The sequence below is a fragment of the Trichomonas vaginalis genome, chromosome V (genome assembly GCF_026262505.1).
Source record: "Trichomonas vaginalis G3 chromosome V, whole genome shotgun sequence".
Lineage (NCBI taxonomy): Eukaryota > Parabasalia > Trichomonadida > Trichomonadidae > Trichomonas > Trichomonas vaginalis.
In genome coordinates, this window is record NC_067207.1 from 5,077,158 (window position 1) to 5,096,351 (window position 19,194).

The 19,194-nt window shown below is 30.2% G+C and overlaps 8 protein-coding genes and 2 pseudogenes across 10 annotated transcripts, besides 1 other annotated feature; 7 read left to right on the forward strand and 3 right to left on the reverse strand.

Moving 5' to 3' along the window:
• The first annotated feature begins 610 nt into the window (after positions 1-610).
• Positions 611-17,109: a mobile genetic element.
• TVAGG3_0281110 (uncharacterized protein) lies at positions 735-1,298 on the forward strand (the record flags this gene model as incomplete). Its single annotated transcript, XM_051228868.1, has 1 exon — positions 735-1,298. A coding segment is annotated over one exon (564 nt), but the record flags the coding sequence as incomplete, so codon positions are not given.
• TVAGG3_0281120 lies at positions 1,747-5,280 on the forward strand (annotated as a pseudogene). Its single transcript has one exon. A coding segment is annotated over exon 1 (3,534 nt).
• TVAGG3_0281130 (uncharacterized protein) lies at positions 6,472-6,903 on the forward strand (the record flags this gene model as incomplete). Its single annotated transcript, XM_051228869.1, has 1 exon — positions 6,472-6,903. The coding sequence occupies one exon, from the start codon at positions 6,472-6,474 to the stop codon at positions 6,901-6,903; it is 432 nt and encodes a 143-aa protein (XP_051098599.1).
• Positions 6,923-7,195, forward strand: TVAGG3_0281140 (uncharacterized protein; the record flags this gene model as incomplete). The annotated part of the gene is made up of 1 exon (XM_051228870.1): positions 6,923-7,195. One exon carries the CDS (start codon positions 6,923-6,925, stop codon positions 7,193-7,195), a length of 273 nt encoding a protein of 90 aa, XP_051098600.1.
• On the forward strand, positions 7,863-8,866 carry TVAGG3_0281150 (Prim-pol domain family; the record flags this gene model as incomplete). The annotated part of the gene is made up of 1 exon (XM_051228871.1): positions 7,863-8,866. A coding segment is annotated over one exon (1,004 nt), but the record flags the coding sequence as incomplete, so codon positions are not given.
• Positions 9,069-9,937, forward strand: TVAGG3_0281160 (uncharacterized protein; the record flags this gene model as incomplete). Its single annotated transcript, XM_051228872.1, has 1 exon — positions 9,069-9,937. A coding segment is annotated over one exon (869 nt), but the record flags the coding sequence as incomplete, so codon positions are not given.
• Positions 10,874-11,536, reverse strand: TVAGG3_0281170 (uncharacterized protein; the record flags this gene model as incomplete). The annotated part of the gene is made up of 1 exon (XM_051228873.1): positions 10,874-11,536. One exon carries the CDS (start codon positions 11,534-11,536, stop codon positions 10,874-10,876), a length of 663 nt encoding a protein of 220 aa, XP_051098603.1.
• TVAGG3_0281180 (phage tail repeat-like family) lies at positions 11,616-12,008 on the reverse strand (the record flags this gene model as incomplete). The annotated part of the gene is made up of 1 exon (XM_051228874.1): positions 11,616-12,008. One exon carries the CDS (start codon positions 12,006-12,008, stop codon positions 11,616-11,618), a length of 393 nt encoding a protein of 130 aa, XP_051098604.1.
• TVAGG3_0281190 lies at positions 12,499-13,502 on the reverse strand (annotated as a pseudogene). Its single transcript has one exon. A coding segment is annotated over exon 1 (1,004 nt).
• Positions 17,110-18,968: 1,859 nt separating the features above from the next.
• TVAGG3_0281200 (uncharacterized protein) lies at positions 18,969-19,184 on the forward strand (the record flags this gene model as incomplete). Its single annotated transcript, XM_051228875.1, has 1 exon — positions 18,969-19,184. The coding sequence occupies one exon, from the start codon at positions 18,969-18,971 to the stop codon at positions 19,182-19,184; it is 216 nt and encodes a 71-aa protein (XP_051098605.1).
• Positions 19,185-19,194: the final 10 nt, after the last annotated feature.

The window sequence follows — 19,194 nt, forward strand, 5'->3', positions numbered from 1 at the left end:
GTGAATTATTAAATGAATATGAAAGCCAAAATAAGCTAATGAGGTATAAATATAATGATAAAGAATATTTAATTTCATGGAATCAATGGAGTCATAATCAAAGACCTCATAAACGAGAAGAAGAAATTGAAAATAATGAAATGGAAATCATTGATGACATTAAAGAGGATGGAATTCCTAAATTTTGTAGAAAAACCTTTAGAACTAAGTTAGGAGCATATAAACGTAGAGTATTAAATCCTGAATATCTTAAACATCAATTTAAAAAGGAAGACTGTGAATTATTAAACGTTAATGATTATGAAAATGCAAAATCAAAACTGAGATATAAATATATTGGAAGTGATGAAAGGTGTAAAGATAAAGATAAAGTTTATTCAGTTTCATATAATAACTGGCACACGTTGGGGATAAGAAAACATTTAGGAGATTATGGTAAAAGTTCCGAATTCTTCAAATCTAGTATGTACGAGAGAATAAAAGAAATCAGATATAATTATCATTCATGAATGAAAAATAAACTTTAAAAATTCATGTCTTACATTTTTTGAATAATTTATTTTTTTAATTCGTATGAAAATGAGTGTCAAACTAACGACGTTAAAAAATTGGGATTCACAAACGAGGAAATAAAGGATATATTAGAGGAGGCGAGTTATGAAGTTAATAAATATTATTTAAGAAATTGTCAAAAATTCGCGGAGTTATTAAATGATTTAGATTATGATGGAAAAATGAATAAAGATGATGTTATAAATTTCTTATATCCCACATCTGAAGAAGAAAAACCTAAAGAACCTGATGTTTTCCCTGAATATTATGAAGAACGGATTAAAGATGATGAATATGATGAAATTGAAAGACTGGAAAAAATAAGAGATGAAATAGATGAAAAAATTAAGGAATTAAGAGAAGTTGAAAAATATAATGAGAATGAAGTAGAGGGTTTAATGAATATCCCAGCTTCAGAATCAGAAGTTCAAAAATCTCATGAAGAAAGATATAAAAATTACTTTTTGGAATCTACTAAAAATTTATTAGATGGTGAAATAGATGAAACACTTTCAGAAGAAGGCACAAAATTTATTCATAAACATAAGTTACAATTTATTGACGATGGAGATTATCCATGTATATTACTTTCACCTCCTCTTGATTCTGAAAAATTCAAAAAAGCACTGAAAAATGTAACATATGCAACAAATACGATTAAGAAAGAAGACCATGATATTTACACAAATTATTATTTAAATAAATGTACAGGTGTTGATAAAGTTTTTGATTTGTTAGATAAAATATCAAAAGAAACAATTGGTACATATAAAATTTTATGCGATTGTGGTTTCATTATTGAAGATACAATAATGTTTCATATGAAAGAACAGCACCGAAGGAAGACGAAGTTGAAAGGTCTATACCATTCGTTATTAAGAAATAAAAGATATGAAAACTTATAAACATTATATTTATTCATTTATTTCAGAAAAAATGGAAGCAACCCATAAAACATCATCTCATCATTTTATAGCTATTCATACATTCCTTTTCAAAGTTGTGAAATTAAATAAGACAGGAATTAGATTTAATGTATCAGGGTACGCATTCTTGAGTAAATTAAAATGTATTCGTCACGTCGCAGATGATAAAAATTTATGTGTTCTTAATTCATTTTATGGACTTTAGCCCTGGACTTTAAAAAAATAAACTTTATTTTTATTTATTTTTTAATTTTTTATTCTTACATAAATGAACAAAAACGGAACAGCTAAAATGAATGATAATCAAATAAGAGCCGAAGGTAGAAGGTTATTTAAACGCTTCTATAACATTCCTGATGGTGTTAATCCTAAAACTCGTAGAAGTTATTTAAATGAAGCCATAGATGCATATGAAGGATTTGACATTTCATCAGAAAGTGAGAGGTTAGCAAGAATGTTAAACGTTAATATTGATTTTTATTATTGTGACCCTCAACCAGAAGACGTAGACATAAATAAGGTAGACTTTCCATTAGTGGAATCAATAATGATAGATCCAGAATTTGAAACAGTAAATATTTTATTAACACAGAGTCCATGTGGAAAACTTCACGCTGACAGAATTACAGACGTTGAAGCACTCACAGGATATAAAGTTTGCCCCTTTTGCAAAGAAGAAGTATATTCTATCCGTGATGACCCAGAAAGGAAAAACCAAAGAAGATTTTTAAAACATTGTGAGAAATGTAAAGAAAATAATGGAAGATTAATTCAAGACGTTCAATTGCAAAACACACAACAACCATATGCACCACATATCACGAAACAGAAGATATATCAATGGCTATTAGCTCACAATTTGCAGGAATATTATAAACCAACAAGATATTATATTACTTTTGACTTCGAAACATTAGAGACTAAAGAAGAACTTCAACTTTCTGAATGTGCAACTTTGAACGCTTACTTAAAACCATTTATGGTATCATCAACTGTCAAAATAAAGCCGCAAACGGACTCTTTGAGTCCTGAAGGTCTTTCAGACCGAAGCGGCGAGGTCGTAGACCGTGATAAAACATTTACGAGGAATTTTTGCTTAACATCAAGTGATTCGTTCATCTCTGATTGGATTGAATTTTTATTTTCAACCTGTTCATTAGTTGCTAAATCAAATATTGAACAATATGAAGAATTAATGAAGCCGCAAACGGACCAAACGGCGGGGACTTTGTCCCATACATTAAATGAAAAACAGAAGGAAGCATTTAAAGAACTTCTAGATGAGGAATTCAATAAAGTGAATATCATAGGTTTTAATTCGGGAAAGTTTGATTTAAATTTAATTCTTCGTGATTTAAACACTGCAAAATGGAAAATAAAATCAATGCTGGGTTCTTCTTCTCAATTTAAGCAAATCATTGTAAAGAAAACAAACTGTCCATATGAATTAAGATTTATTGACATCAGAAATTATATAGCGGGTGGAACATTAGACCAATTCACTCAAGATTTCGGAAACAATAAATCACGTGTTAAATCCTTTTTCCCTTATCAATTCATCACATGGGAAATTACGAAGAGAATTATATAAAGGAACCATTCACAAGATTCATTTTATTCAGCATTAACTCAAGAAACAATATCCGATTCAGATTATCAAATATATCTCAATGATGCTAAAAATTTTGAGAATAGATTAGAATATTTTATTCATTATTGCAATAAAGATGTTGAAATTATGATTGACCCAATTGATAAAATTATTGAAGAAACATTTGTTTATAAAATTGACATGCTTCATAATCTTTCTTTATCATCGAATGCATCAATGATTCGTTACGCGTTAGCATATAAGAACTTCAATCCTAACGAAACATATCCAGAAGAAGAAAATGTGGAATCAAGTTTTGAATTAACAAAAAAGTATTGGAAATATAAAATTGATTCATATAAGAAACAAGATGAAAAAGCAGAAAGGGATACTAAAAACAATGTTTCAATGGATGACTATCAATACTATCACGATTTAATCCTTTCATCTAAATGCAAAATGTGTGGTAAAGCGTTTACATATGCTAATAAACCAACATTAGATAGAATCGATAATGAAAAACCACATACCAAAGAAAATTGTCAGTTAATGTGTTGTTATTGCAATGTCGTAAAATCAAATAAAGATGAAGATGTTCAACGTTTAAGAATCAATTTAAGAAATTATACATTAAAAAATAATTTACCAATGACTCTAGATTCAGTTGAAGCTTATCACATCCTCCGTAATGGAATTACTGGTGGTTTATCAAATGTTCAACATAGAGTAATCTTAAAGGAATCACGCACATTAATAAACTTTCATATAATCCAGAAACTAAAACTGTATCAAATGAGGACACTTCCAACATTATGACTCATTTCGTTGGTGTTGACTTTAATTCATTATATCCTTCATCATTTTCATCTAATCCTCATGATTTCATTCAATATACTGACCATAAAATGTATATGCCGGGAAGATTGAATGGTGTTATCATTTGTGATACAGCAACAAAGAAAGCAAAAGCACTGGGAATATTAAGAAGAAAAATACTTTATTCGTGGCTGAAGTAAAGGGTCACATTGATGAAAAATACATTAATGATTACATAAACTTTTTACCAATAATAAGAAACTTAGATATTATCACAGATGAAAAAACAATTGGCAGTTTTATGTATAATTACATGAAATCAAACAATCTACCAGTTGACCAGAAACAGAGAAATTAACTCAGTTAGCATCAACACACAACCAATATCAACCATTTTCTTCTTATTATCTTTGGTATCTAATAGACAGATTTCATTTTATCATTGATGACATTCAATCAATTTTAACATTTACGAAAAACACTTGTTTTAATGAATTTGCGAACGAATTTATGAACGAAAGACAAAAGGCTGAATTAGAAGGAAATAAAGGAAAAAGTTTATTTTGCAAGATTTCACTTAATGGATCATATGGTTACGATGCAATGAATACACAAAATTACGCAAAGACTAAAATAATGAATGCACAGAAGGCACGCGTTGCATGTATGTCAAATAAGTTTAAAAACATAAGAGAAATAGGTGAAGATACGTATCAAGTGATGCTTAAAGATAGATTTTATAGATGTGATACATGTTTACAAGAGGCATTCTTCACTTTAGATAACGCAAAATACTGGTATTTGGTTTTCATTTATGATTTTATGTATAAATGCATGAATGTTAATCGTTTTCATTTCATTGAAGGTGATACTGATTCATCTTATTGGGCAATCGCTGGCGACCCAAATCTTCCTAACACTCAAGCATTTCAAGCAATTGTTACTGATAAACAATTTTATGATAAAAACATTTACAAATTCGCACCTTTTGATTTCTTCTGTTTTGATGAGAAATTTAAACCTAAATTAAAGAATAAAGCTGAAGAAAAAGCACATGAGAAGAAGTTATTGGGTTTAGCAATTGAGAAACAAGGTGATAACATGGTTGCTTTATGTCCTAAGTGTTATACTTCATTCAACGGTTCAATTGATGGAAGTGATTTTAAAAAGATTGCACAAAAAATGAAAGGAGTTAGTTTACGACAAAATAAACAATTAACACCTAAAAATTATTTGGATATAATAAATGATAAAGTTATTTTCGATGGTCAGAATATTAATTTACAACTTAAAAACGGGTCAATGACTCGCTTAACAATCGGTAAGACTGCATTAACAGGAGCACACACTAAGGCTGTATGTTGTGAAAATGGATGTTGTATGCCATTTATTTAATGAAATGCCACAGAAGAGACAAAAGGAACCGTTAATGATGGTTTTGATACTATGATTCAAAGAGGTGGGCACCCTTAAAACATTTATTTTATTTTTATATAAATGGATAACACAGATTTAAAAAATTTAATTGATGATTTAGTACTTAATCAAAATTTTCTTAATTATTATGAATTAAAATCATATCTCCAAAAACATGATAACAATATAACGGGTGATGATATGGATTATTATTATTCGTATTATAAAAATGAAGTTTTGAAATATCATGATAAAATAATTTCTAAAATTAAAGACAAAATTAAAAATAATGAATATTCAAAGGGAAAAAGTAAATCACAACTTAAACAATTGAAAGATTTCAAAAATAAAGTATTAACAGAAGAAGATATTGATGAATTATATAAATTATATAATCCTGAGCCGCAAAAACCAAAGGAACAAAAACAAAAGGTGCAAAACGCCCAGGTCATTCAGACCATAAATGAAGCACAAGCTTTAATTTATGATTCATTAGTTAAACCATATTCAGCCCGACTTTTAAATGAAGATCAACTTTTGGAATTCATCCTTCAACATAAACTCGAAGCGGGAAAGTATATCAAACCTTTATATACAGCATATTTAAAACAAATGAATAGAATACATCCAGAATTAATGAAGGGGGGAATGAAATCCAAAATCAAAGCAGATAAAATTAAACCACCTGCAACACCAAACCCTCCAACGACAGTACCTCCTCCTCCTTCAGTTAATCCTTCATCATTCACTTTATTATATCCATTTCAAACATTTAAGAAGCAAAAAGATTTTAAAAAGGATTTCAAGATATTAAATAAACCAATTGACCCAAAAATTCAACCGTTAAAGGAAAAATTTAGTCGCCCTTCATTTGCACCATATCCATATTCATACGAAATCGATCATTTAGAATATTCAAGAGGAAACGTTACTTATTTATTTGCCATTAACATTAACACTAGATATTTATATTGCATTCCAGTGAAAGGGAAAACAGAACAGGAAACAAGAAGAGCTATTCAATACTTACTAGATCATGAAAGAGTAGATAATATAAGGGGTGATGGTGATAAAGGATTTCAGGCAGTTATGACTCATTATTTCCCACAAATTAATTTTTACTTCTCATCCTCTCCATATACATTTCATAATAAAATAGTTGATGCGGTAATGAGAACTCTTAGAGATGTGTTAGGGGTTAACGGTCAGATATACTGGGATGGAAATCATGACTCCATCATACAACAGTTAGTATATTATTACAATAATACATGGCATAGAACAATAAACATGAAACCAGTGGAAATGAAAAATGATATTTCAAAAGAATGGGAATATATTAGAAAGCAAATGGAAAGGTTGAATGATGTTAAACGTGAACAAATTAATTCAGGGCTCATGAATTTTAAACAAGGAAATAAAGTTTTAATTCATCTCGATTATGGAAAAACTGATAAATTAATGACAAAAAGAAGACGAAGATTTGACACAATAGCTGAATTTGTTAGATATATTAACGGCAATGCATTAGTTGAGGTTAACAATAAATTAATAGAAATTCCGATTTATTTTATTACTCCATTATATTTAAATAATATTTAATTTTTTTATTTCGTAAGAAATGAGTGACAACGAAGCAGTCAAGAGTCCAGACGATGAATATAAAAAGAAACTAAACAGAATTAAATCAAAAATATGCTATTACAAAAAGAAGCCACAATGCGGTGGGGTTGAAAACGATAAAGAGAGGAAAGAAATAATCGAAAAATTAGAAACTTACCGTTCAATCCTTAAACTGAGTGAAGCAAAAATAAAAGAATTTAATAGAATAAATAAATTGATTGGAAGAGATGAATTTAATAAAGATGAATTTTTAAACTCAATCCAAATTTAATTTTTATTCCTCTTCGACAACATCTCTCTTTCCATCATTACTGCATAACCACATTTTCTCAATTTTAGTGGTTTGTTATTTTTAACATGTTCTTGCATCATTTTTATCATTTCCTCCCTTGTTATGATTCGTGGTAAATTTTGAGCTTGTGGGGTATTCATTTATGATAAAAATAAAAATTTAAATTATGCCGTTCTAAAGTTTGTGACAACATGACATTTTGACAACAACACAGGAGGAAGGTAGTTATGAATTAATTATTGAATAACCGAAGGTGCTACCATGCTACCATGTGCTACCAGGTCATTTAACTTCTCTGAAAAAGTGTGACAACATGACATTTTGACAACAACACAGGAGGAAGGTAGTTATGAATTAATTATTGAATAACCGAAGGTGCTACCATGCTACCATGTGCTACCAGGTCATTTAACTTCTCTGAAAAAGTGTGACAACATGACATTTTGACAACAACACAGGAGGAAGGTAGTTATGAATTAATTATTGAATAACCGAAGGTGCTACCATGCTACCATGTGCTACCAGGTCATTTAACTTCTCTGAAAAAGTGTGACAACATGACATTTTGACAACAACACAGGAAATATGATGCAGTCCAAAAATAAAGTTAGTTTTAAAATTGTTTTTATTTTTTATTCCTATATAAATGACAGCAACAAACAACAGCAACAACTATATCGTTTCTGATGAAAAAGTTATTGATTCATTAGCTGAGGAATTAGTTGTGGCAGAAACTAAAACCCTCAACGAAAGAATTGGTGAAAACAGGATTGATTTACATAACTACCTCAAACATGATGGAGGAAGAGGAAGGAAAACTGGCATGGCTTTATTAGTAAATAAAATTTCAAATTTAACGATTATAGATGTTGATATCAATAAATCGTACAATGATGAACTTAAAGAAACAGTTAGAAAAGACATTTTATCAAAACTTTCGGATAAAGATGTTATCGTTAAAACCGCTTCAGGAGGTCTTCACATTTATTGCAACACTAATTTCTTCTATGCAGTTTCGAACAGAATGATTAAATGTTATTCCTGCAATGATTATGATATTGATATAATGACTTCAATGGATGATTCAAAGCGTTCTTTAGTGGTTATGGCTGATTCAAGAGTTCGCAAGAATGCAACAGAACCAATCAATACATACTCATTCATTCGTGGAAGTTATGATTCAACATTAACTAGAACAGTGAATGATATATTAAATGATTTGAATATTAAGGTAAGAGTTGAACAGAAGAATGAAGAAATAAAGACTATCATGAATGAAAACAAAGATGTAAACATTGACGATAAACTAGCTCAGAGCATAGTTGATGGCATCTGTGATTTTGAAGTACATAATGACGGTGGAAACATGAATTTAGAAAAAGAAATAACATTATTCACACTGTTTCAAGCTATTAATTCGTTACCTAATCATTTAATTAATGAAGCATACGATAACGTTTATAACTTCTGCAGTTTAACAGAAAATGCAAAAAGTAATTTTGAAAAAGCACGTAGTAGATATGCACATTTAATGACTTCTCCATTTGTTTTAGTGAAGATTCTAAAACTATATCAAAAGGAATATTATGATGAATATGTTTTACCTTTATTACGTAAGCCAAAAATAACATTTGATATCAAACTTGATGACTCGTTTTTGATAACAGATATTAGACGCAAGGCTGAAAATCATCAGTATAAAAACAGTTCTGAAGTAATTGAGGATTTATCACGTGTAATCCGTTTTGTAGATTGTGGAAATAAATATTTCATTCAAAAGGACTATAATATCCACGACAAAATGAATCAAATATCATTTGTTCTTCAGTCAAACATGAAAGAGTCACTCAAAATGATTAAATTATTTAAAGAAGAAGGTAAAACAATAACAGCATGGGATGTACTACTAAATCAATTGTCTTCATTAACCGTTAAGGGTGTTTGCTTTAAATCTGATTCCCCAGATGTTTTCTCAACGTTTCAAGGTTATAAATACAACGTTCTCGAAAAACCAGATTACTCAAAAATTGAGATGTTTATGAATTTCATTAAAGAAGCCATTTGTGATAATAACGATGAAGTGTATAAATACCTTCTCGGCTGGATTGCATCAATGATTCAACATCCCGGAATCAAGAATGAAACAGCAATTATTTTGAAAGGACTTCAGGGAACAGGTAAAAACAGATTTACAGACATTATTTCTGAACTTCTCGCTGGTTATTCATGTAAAAACATTACCGAAATAAGTGAGCTAACGGGTAATTTCAATTCAGTAGTTGAAAATAAAATGTTTCTTGTACTTAATGAACTCAAGAATGTGGGTGAAGACAGACTCGCAAACTTCAACGCTTTGAAATCAATTATTACGGATAATGAGATAAGAATTAATGAAAAGAATCAACCCAGAAGAACAGCTCAGAACGTTGCAAACTTCATTTTCGTAACTAACAACGTCTACCCTGTCAAAATTGAAGTTGGAGACAGAAGATACGTAGTTTTAAGAGTTAATGGTAAATTCAAGGGTCAATTTGATTACTTCAAGAATTTGATGGATTCATGCACAAAGGAATTTTATGATAATTTACTGACGTATTTTATCAATTACGACCTTTCATCATTTAATGTACGAATCATACCGATGACTGAAGCCAAACAAGATTTAATTGAATTATCATCAAATCCTTTAGATGTATGGATAAATACACATTATGATGAATTGTGTGCAGGTATGACGTGTGAAAATGCTCTATTCTGCAAACCATCAGACATGAAAGACAAAAACTTTCAAATGAGTATTAAGGATAAATGTGATAGGAAACATAGAAGAATAGACGGTAAACAAACATGGTATTATGTTTTGAAAGAAGAAATGAAAGGATTATATAAACAGGTTGAACCAAACGATAATGAGGAATCATTTACTGATGATGAAATACCTGTAAATGAGCCGCTAAGCGGCGAGACCTGAAGGTCTAGCTTTATAAAGTATGATTGGAATTTATTTTTGCATTAATCCTTTCATGACTGTTGTCAAAATGTCATGTTGTCACACTTTTTCAGAGAAGTTAAATGACCTGGTAGCACATGGTAGCATGGTAGCACCTTCGGTTATTCAATAATTAATTATTTTTGCATTAATCCTTTCATGACTGTTGTCAAAATGTCATGTTGTCACACTTTTTCAGAGAAGTTAAATGACCTGGTAGCACATGGTAGCATGGTAGCACCTTCGGTTATTCAATAATTAATTATTTTTGAAGAACTGGGAAATAAATTTACGTCAAATATGCAATTTATAAAATCTTATGTCGACAGGCTACGTAGCACAGTGGTCTAAGGTGGTGTTATGGAGGGGTCAAGGTCTGTGGTTCGAACCGCGACAGCGCCGTATTTTCTTATTTTCTTTGTTTGTCTTGTTTGTCGTGAATTAAAAAGTGTCATAAAAGTGCTCTATCTTCCACGGGAATAAATAAAAAATTTACTTTATTTCTTCTTTATTTCTTCTTTATTTCTTCTTTATTTCTTTGTTCCCGTGGAAGAAGGGTTTTGCTGTTTTTTCTCAACCGAAATCAATGATTTTTTCATTTTTGGAATCCTTAGCGAATGAGGAATCTTTTCTTTCGTGGAAGCTTTGACCAAAAATAAATGGTTCATTTACTCACAATATTTTTGTACAAAACGACCCCAAACTTTTAACTTCTTTTCTGCAGCTTCAAATGCTATCTTAGCGAGTTCATATTCTCTAAATTCTCTCTTTAAATCTTCTTGTTCCCATTGGTCTAGTTCGTATGGAGAATCTCTATAACCATAACATTTCTCACGTTCATGTTCTAATTGTTTTTCACACATTTTTCCAACTTCTTCTTCAAACAAAGGTTTAGCATTTTCTACTGTATCTTCGAGTTCTTCTTCATCTAACTTCTCATGAACTTTCTTGTCTATGGAGTCCATAATTTTTCCAACTGCTATGCAATATTTTGGAGAAGCCCACATTGCTATATAGTTTATAAGTCTTGGGTCTACATACGTTCCTCTAACCTGTTTGATTTCATCAGGAATTCCTGCATGAATTTTGTATAAAAAGCAACCGCCGGAATTCGGACTGTTGCTATATTCTTCACAAAATGCCTTATAATACTCTTCCCAGGACTTATTTTCCAACAACTTTCTAAAGTCTTTCCTAAACTGCTGACACATATTTGTTGCATTAATGTAACTATCCTTGTCTCTACGTAAGACTTCAATACCATTATAAGTGCCTTTTGTGAATGTTTCACCATTAGATTTGTTCGTGAATGTTTTTGCTTCGACTGACATTTCTGTTCTTACATACAAAATAAAAAAATAAATAAAAATAATTTTAAAACTAATGAAATTAATTATTTTTGGACTGAATTCATTGAACTCTATACCATGCGAATACAGTCATAAATGGTGGCATGTAATCTTTACTTTGTCCCGTTGTTTGTGTATATCCTGAAACGCGATGTGTATGGTTTCCTTCTCCCTGAGTGTCACTCCAGTAACAATTTATGGCAAATTTAACGTTGTCTTTAACATCATATCCTTTACCTTTTGTCATTCCTGACCAATCCCAATATCTATGCTTATGCCAACCCGCTTGGGATGTGCTTAAATCTATGTAGTGACTGTGTGCAGGTAAATTTTCACCCGTAATCGTTTTACTTCCCCCTGTTTCCTTTGAAGAGTTTGCACAATACAAAAACCTGTCGACTATTTGTTCCCATGCACCAACACCAAACATTGCTTGAGGACCTCTCACATCCATAGATGTATAAATAGAACCTACTGGGTTCATTAAATCAAACATATGAGATATTATAGGATTGTCTCTTTTGAACTTAAAATATAGTGTAACTATTTCGGGTTTCTTCTGGTTTGTGTCAGAATATTTTTTATAATATAATCTTATGTTTTCAGGGTATGTAAAATCTTGACTATAATATTTATTTTTGTTATCTGTATAATAATATACTATTCTCGTTTTTTCTATTGCATTATATCTTTTATATCTATAATATTCTAAATATAATGTTTGCTTTTTTGGGTCTACATGTGCGTCAACACCATAGTCATAATAATACGGTGCTGGAGCTACGTTAGACAATGTCATATCTACCATTTCATAAACTCTTAAATATTTTTTTGTTCGTCTCCATATAAGTTTAAGTAGCAGTTTTGTCTAATGGAACTTTAACTTGTGTGCCATTATTCTTATATAACCTACATACATTTCATTGTTATTTTTCGGAATGAGTTTATACCGTATACCATTTCTTAAGGACTGTACAAACACCCATCTAAAATATTTATTTTCTTCATTGACAGAAAAGTCACCAACAATAGTTTCAATATTTTTTGTTCCTATCAAACTTTGGTATATTTCGTTAACATATTCCTTATCTGCCTTCTTCCCTAACTCATCGTTAACATATGTTTTATCTGCCTTCTTATTTAACTCATCGTTAACATATGTTTTATCTGCCTTCTTATTTAACTCATCGTTAACATATGTTTTATCTGCCTTCTTATTTAACTCATCGTTAACATATGTTTTATCTGCCTTCTTATTTAACTCATCGTTAACATATTCCTTATCTGCCTTCTTATTTAACTCATCGTTAACATATTCCTTATCTGCCTTCTTCCCTAACTCATCGTTAACATATTCCTTATCTGCCTTCTTCCCTAACTCATCGTTAACATATTCCTTATCTGCTTTAAGGTCTAAACATCCTGAAACCCATCCTGTATCAGCTTTAGTTTTTAAAATCTTCGATGTCCGTTCATGATACCATTCAACCCTTTCTATAATTTCATTATCTTTTTCATCAACATAAACCAAATTTGCTTTCTTCATTAATTCACTATCAACCCTTTCTATAATTTCATTATCTTTTTCATCAACATAAACCAAATTTGCCTTCTTCATTATGTCATTTAGGAAACCTTTTATGAATTCCTCATTTAAATTAAATCTTCCAATCTTCAAAACTTTAGGAAATGCATTTAATGCGTAATATCTTTGTTCTTCTGGTGGAATTGATGTTATATCATCCGTTATTCCTTTAATTTTTGAATTCATAAATAAAATTTCTTTTATATTTGATATCACCGCACCACCTTTGCAAACGAATTCAAATGGTCATTTTTCAATACTATCTCCAAATCTCCATATTTCAACATTTGCGTTTGTTCTGCCGTCTTTGAATTATATGCATATGGCGTATGTAATGGTCTGTGGTTGCTGTTGTTTAATCATTTATTACGATTTAAAAATAAATATTTAATCTGTTATCTCATCAGCTATTTTTTCTATTTGAAATTGCCATAATATTTCATTCATAAATTCTAAATCACAATCAAATAGGTCAGTTATTCTAAATTTAATATTTGATAAATCTTTTGAATGAAGAATAAATGAATTCCCGGATAATTGAAACGGATATGATAAAGAAAATATGTTTAAGTTGATGGATAAAATGTTTTGTATTGATGGGTAAGAGTTAGGGTCTAATGTTTGATGTGAAAATCTCATTGGGTATTAACTTTATCACATTTGATTAAAATGAAATTAGAACCAGTGTCAGAATACAAAACATCCCCAACATCTTTTTCAAAATTTAATATCCCCAACAATGAACGAAGACGAGGAGTACAAAATTTAATTTTCAGCGGAAATTTAATAAGGTTATTTATTTCATCAAGTTCAAAAAGTTTATCAGGTTTTGATTTAAAATTTTCTTCATACCATACGATAAATGATTCATTTAAATGACTTAAAATCATGTTAATATCCCATTTCGTTATCACATTATTTATATACATATCATACGTTTTTAGGTCTACGACCCCGCCGCTATGCGGCTCAAGGTCATCTTTAATAAATGATATATAATCTGAAGGGTTAAAAGAATGGGATTAAATTTACCACTCACAGAAACGAGAGTACATTATAAATTCCTAACTGTTAAATTTAATTCACAGTTATTATTCGAAATAATATTGATAATTGACATTTTTTATTACGATTAAAAATATGGTAAAGCATGTTTTATTTTCCAGTGATAAATAAAACTAGAATAAGATTACCTCAAGAATTCATAAATTCAACGAATAAGAAATTCATTCATGTTATAAATTTTAGTGTTTTCAGAAAATATGAGTCATGTCATATTCATCATCAGGTTATATTTCACTTCATTCAAATTTAGTTCAATCAAACCCATATAATGACCATTTCATAAGATTTTCAGATGGTATTAAAAATGTAATTGATAGATTAAAATATGAACAGATTGACAATATCGAATTTTTGGAATTTTGGTTTAAATATCCCGATGGAAAAAAGATTGAAGTTAAAGATAAAGCTGATACTATAACAAAAACAATTACAATGACCGATCCATAGTGGGGAACAAAAAGAAATAAAACAAACGATAGAAACTGGTGAAAGGTCAATTATTATCGATTATGATTCAAAGGATTATTATTCGATAATGTTAATGCTTGAATATTAAATAGCCTTAACAAAGAATTTTTCAAGTGATATTTTATATTCATCAACTATTTTATTATAAATATCATTATATGTTAAATGAAGTTCAGTTGTTGTTCCGTTCTTTGATATCTTAATTGTGCTAATATCCTTTATAGGATTTATTTTTGCAACTGTTCCGCAGCATGAAACCTCATCATCTATGAAAAATTGAATCTTCACGTCTGAATCTTGAACATCACAAAGAATGGCGATAATGTGAATTAATGATTCATAAGGTAAAATAATTAAACCGGATTGGTCAATTAAATTTATTATTGAATCATAATTATCAGTTATTATATCACGGTAAATTTTCATTAATTCAGAATTAATGTCTATTTTATATGGCGCATTGCGACTGTAATCGTAGATTCCTGGGTTCAAGTGGTGCTGGGTATGTTGGATAAGTGGGAATTTCAACAGGTTCTTTACCAGGTTCAGATAAAATGATTGGGTCTCCATCTTCTTTTTCTCTTCTCCTCATTCTTCGGTAAGTCACGAGTTAATAAATTTGGTTGAGTTGCTGACCTTGTTAATTCAGGACTAACATTAACTTTAACATTTTGAATAATTCGTGATTTATCATCATTTACGTTATAACCAACCGTAATCTCTGCTTTTGCGTTAGTGTTCTTTTGACTAGTGAAACGTCTTCTCATTTATATTCGAATAAAAAAATATATTTAAACTTTTATTTTGCTGGAACTTTTGAATCTATTATTTCCTGTATTTGTTCATGAAGTTGATTTTTAGCATTTTCATCGAAATTAATAGACCGAATATATTCATTAATTGCATTCTTATAATCATTGATTTCTCAAATTTTCTTTTATCTGATTCCTTAACTAAATCATAAGTTAAACCTCGTTGCTGATATAATGGTTTCTTAATTAAATCTTTGAATGCTTGAGATAAAGCACCTGATGCAATTCTTGCTACTATAATTGGTTGGAATTGCTGTTTAAGTTCATCTTTAACATTTGCGAAAACTGGATCGAATAAAGCAACTTTAAAGAATTTCTTAGCTGGAATTTCAGGTCTTAAATTTGCATATTGACCATCAAACTGGTTAGAATATCGTGGTAATCCATCCGGTCCCTCTTCAATAGCATTTAATTCTTCATTGAAGTAAGAATATGGATTATGACGGTATGAATTAATTGGACCATTTTCACCTTCTCCAATGTATTGTTTAACAGCTTTTCCATTTTCATCAAATTGCATAGGATAATGTTCATTATATGCTTTACGTTTAGGATAATCCGTCATTGTTAATTTATACCCATTTATGACTTTAATATTTCCTTGACCATCAGTAACGAAAACTTCATTTATTCCATCAGGTTTTCCATTTGGTCCTGTAATGTCTGCTTCGTGTGCTTCCCAATTTGGTCCATGACGTTTGGCATATGCTTGAGCTTCTGGTAATGTTAAAACGTTTCTCATTTGTTTAACATCCTTTTGAAGACCGGCAACAATGTGGACTAATTCTTTCATTCCGTCTGGAACTTTCATAGTTCTATTATATGCACCCTTTTTGTTTGTTCTTGTTTTAATGAACCTGTAGAAGATTTGCTATTTCTGTCATGTTTAATTATAAATAAAAAATAAAAATTAATTATAAAAAGTTATTCGAATTTAATGGAACCTTTATTTAAATCAACTATTATTTTTCCATGTTCTCCTAATTGTTGATATTGTGTGTAAAGTTCATTAATGCTCATTGGTAAATTCACTTGATAAAGCATAACGTTCAACTGTTGACGACTAAAACCACTGAAAATGAAAAGGGTGGACATGTTTGATTTAATGTTTGTGCTTAATGCTTTGAAGTATTGAACAGCCATGAAGAATGAACACTGAATGTGTCGACATTGAGTTAATAATTGATTAAAATATGATTTCTCATTTGTTATTAGTTTTGATTTCACCGCATCATCTAGAAAAATGAGTGAATGCAAAAATTCTCTATCAAAATTTGAAATAGAAAGTGTTTCAAATAATTCATCCCGTTGTTTATCAATAATTTTATCCTCTAATCCTTGCTTCTTGATTGTATTATATAATTCTTTATACATTAAAAAGTTTTTTAAATAATCTTCTGCTTCTTCTTGTGATAAATAAATAATTGGATTTTGATTAAATGCTTTAAAGATTCAAATGTATCATCTGAAGGTGAACCTGAACGGTTGATATAAATTAACACATGTGAATAGGGTGAAGTGTTAGCAATAATGATAATTTGTTTTAATATCGTTAATGTTTTACCTTTATTTTGTTTACCAATTGCTGCAGTGATTGAATTTAAGTAACATTCAGAATATGGAATTTTCATTAATTTTTCCTTAGATAGAGCATTTCTATTATCACTCAATGCTTCATTAATCATATCATCTACGTATGTATTATATACTCCTGCTAATTCTTCATAAGGGGTGGATGAATTTAAATCCATTTAATCAAAAATAAATTTATAATTTTATACATTTCTATTCATCAATATTTTCATCATATGAACTTCTATACTGCGGTGGTGTACCTGTTGGATGATATTTCAAACTTCATCCGGTGTCCATGTCCAATATGTAGTCCTAGTAAACCAAACCTGAGGAGGATTTGTCACCTTTGAACAGTAAGTGTCATTTTCACCCTGAATGATTGGATAAGCTTTCACTTGTACTGTAACTTGTGAATTGAAAGTTTCTAATCCATCAAAGAATATACCCGCTCCATCAACGTTGAACTGGAATAGTGCATAAGAATGAAGTTTGGTCTTTCCATGTTCTAGCTAATGGTGTGCCATTATCATCATTCAATGGTCTAGTTAATGAGTCCTCGTATTCTTCTGTGCATTCATTCACTCCATCTAAATCAGAAGCTTGAAGCATACGTGTAAAGAATATGTCGCCCACTGTGGTCATCGCTTGATCGGGGAAGTTTTGGAATCTATAGTGACCTGAAGACCTCGAAGCATTGGATTTTCTAAAACTGTTCTTTGCATTGCATTCTTCGGAAATGCTAACACAACATCTGTAACATTATGAAGAGCGTATGAGAAATCTGAGCTGATACCTTCAGAGTGATGCAACCTCCATTTAGTGAACGAACGTCAATATGTTGAGCTGGAATCATGAATGGATCTTCCTTACTGAATAAACGTGGTATTGCTTTAACTGATTCTTCAATTAAACCGTATCCTGGTGTAATGCATTTATCCTCTAAAACTTCCATCTTTGTGCATGAAATAATAACGTCTCAACTGTTGCGTCAGCAGATGTAGCGGCTAAGCTTGTAATTAATTTGGCAGGAAGTCCGATTTGTTGGAATTTTGCGATCATATTTATAAACATGATTCATAATCTTTTCATAATTTTCATCAGTTATCTTTTCATAAACATAATTTTGTAAAATCAGCAACTCTTAACGGGTCAACCTGACAAAATACTAAAGTATCCCTGAAACATAATATTTAAGAATGATTTCACCAAATGATTTAGGATAATCATCGAACGCCTGAAATGCTAACAAATCATTTACCGGAATAATCATATCAAAAGTGACATCAACTTCTTCATTTGCTTTCTTGAAAACTTCTGAGGGGTCAATATATTTACCACATACTGAGTTATCATATTTTTGAACATTATTATATAACGAATGAACAAACTTTTTAACTTTCCTTTCTGATTTTGGTTTATATGTTGCAAATGCGAAAGATTTCACGGGCGCAATCCATCTGAAGATAACCGGCATCACCTCTTTCGGTTTCTACTTCTAATTGCTTAAAGCTTTGATTTGATGATTTGTAACCAACGAATAAACGCATGCATTTAAAAGTGGCTCACATGTGAAAGCTTTATTTGAAACTAGAGTTGCTTTAACTTTGCGTTTAATATATGTGTCCTAATTGGTTTCACATCATGAGCCGGATTTGTAATTCTTAAATGAGTTTGTTTATCATCAAAATATGGAGTATCAGAGTCATAGCAATGAACTTTCAAGTTCTCTATAATATCTTCTACCGTCATTCTTTGCGAATATTTCATTTATCTTTTCGAATGAATGAAATACATTTCCATTAATTGGTTTAGTGTTTGGCACTAAATAGTTAGTCGTCATTTATTATTAAATAAAAAATCAAAATTAAAAGATGAAAATGAATTTTTAATTTTAATGAAATAATCAACTATGGCTGCAGGATTCTTTAAGAAACTGTGGGATAAAGTAAAAAGAGGAGCGCATAAAGTTTGGGAAACAATGAAGAAAGGAGCAAATTGGATATTTAAGAATAAAGAAGCAATTAGTGACGTTGCTGAATCAATAACGCCAAAAGCTGCCCCAATAAGAGAAATTTTAAATAAAGGAGAAAAAGTTTATCAAAGACTTCAACCGATACTAAGATAAAAATATATTT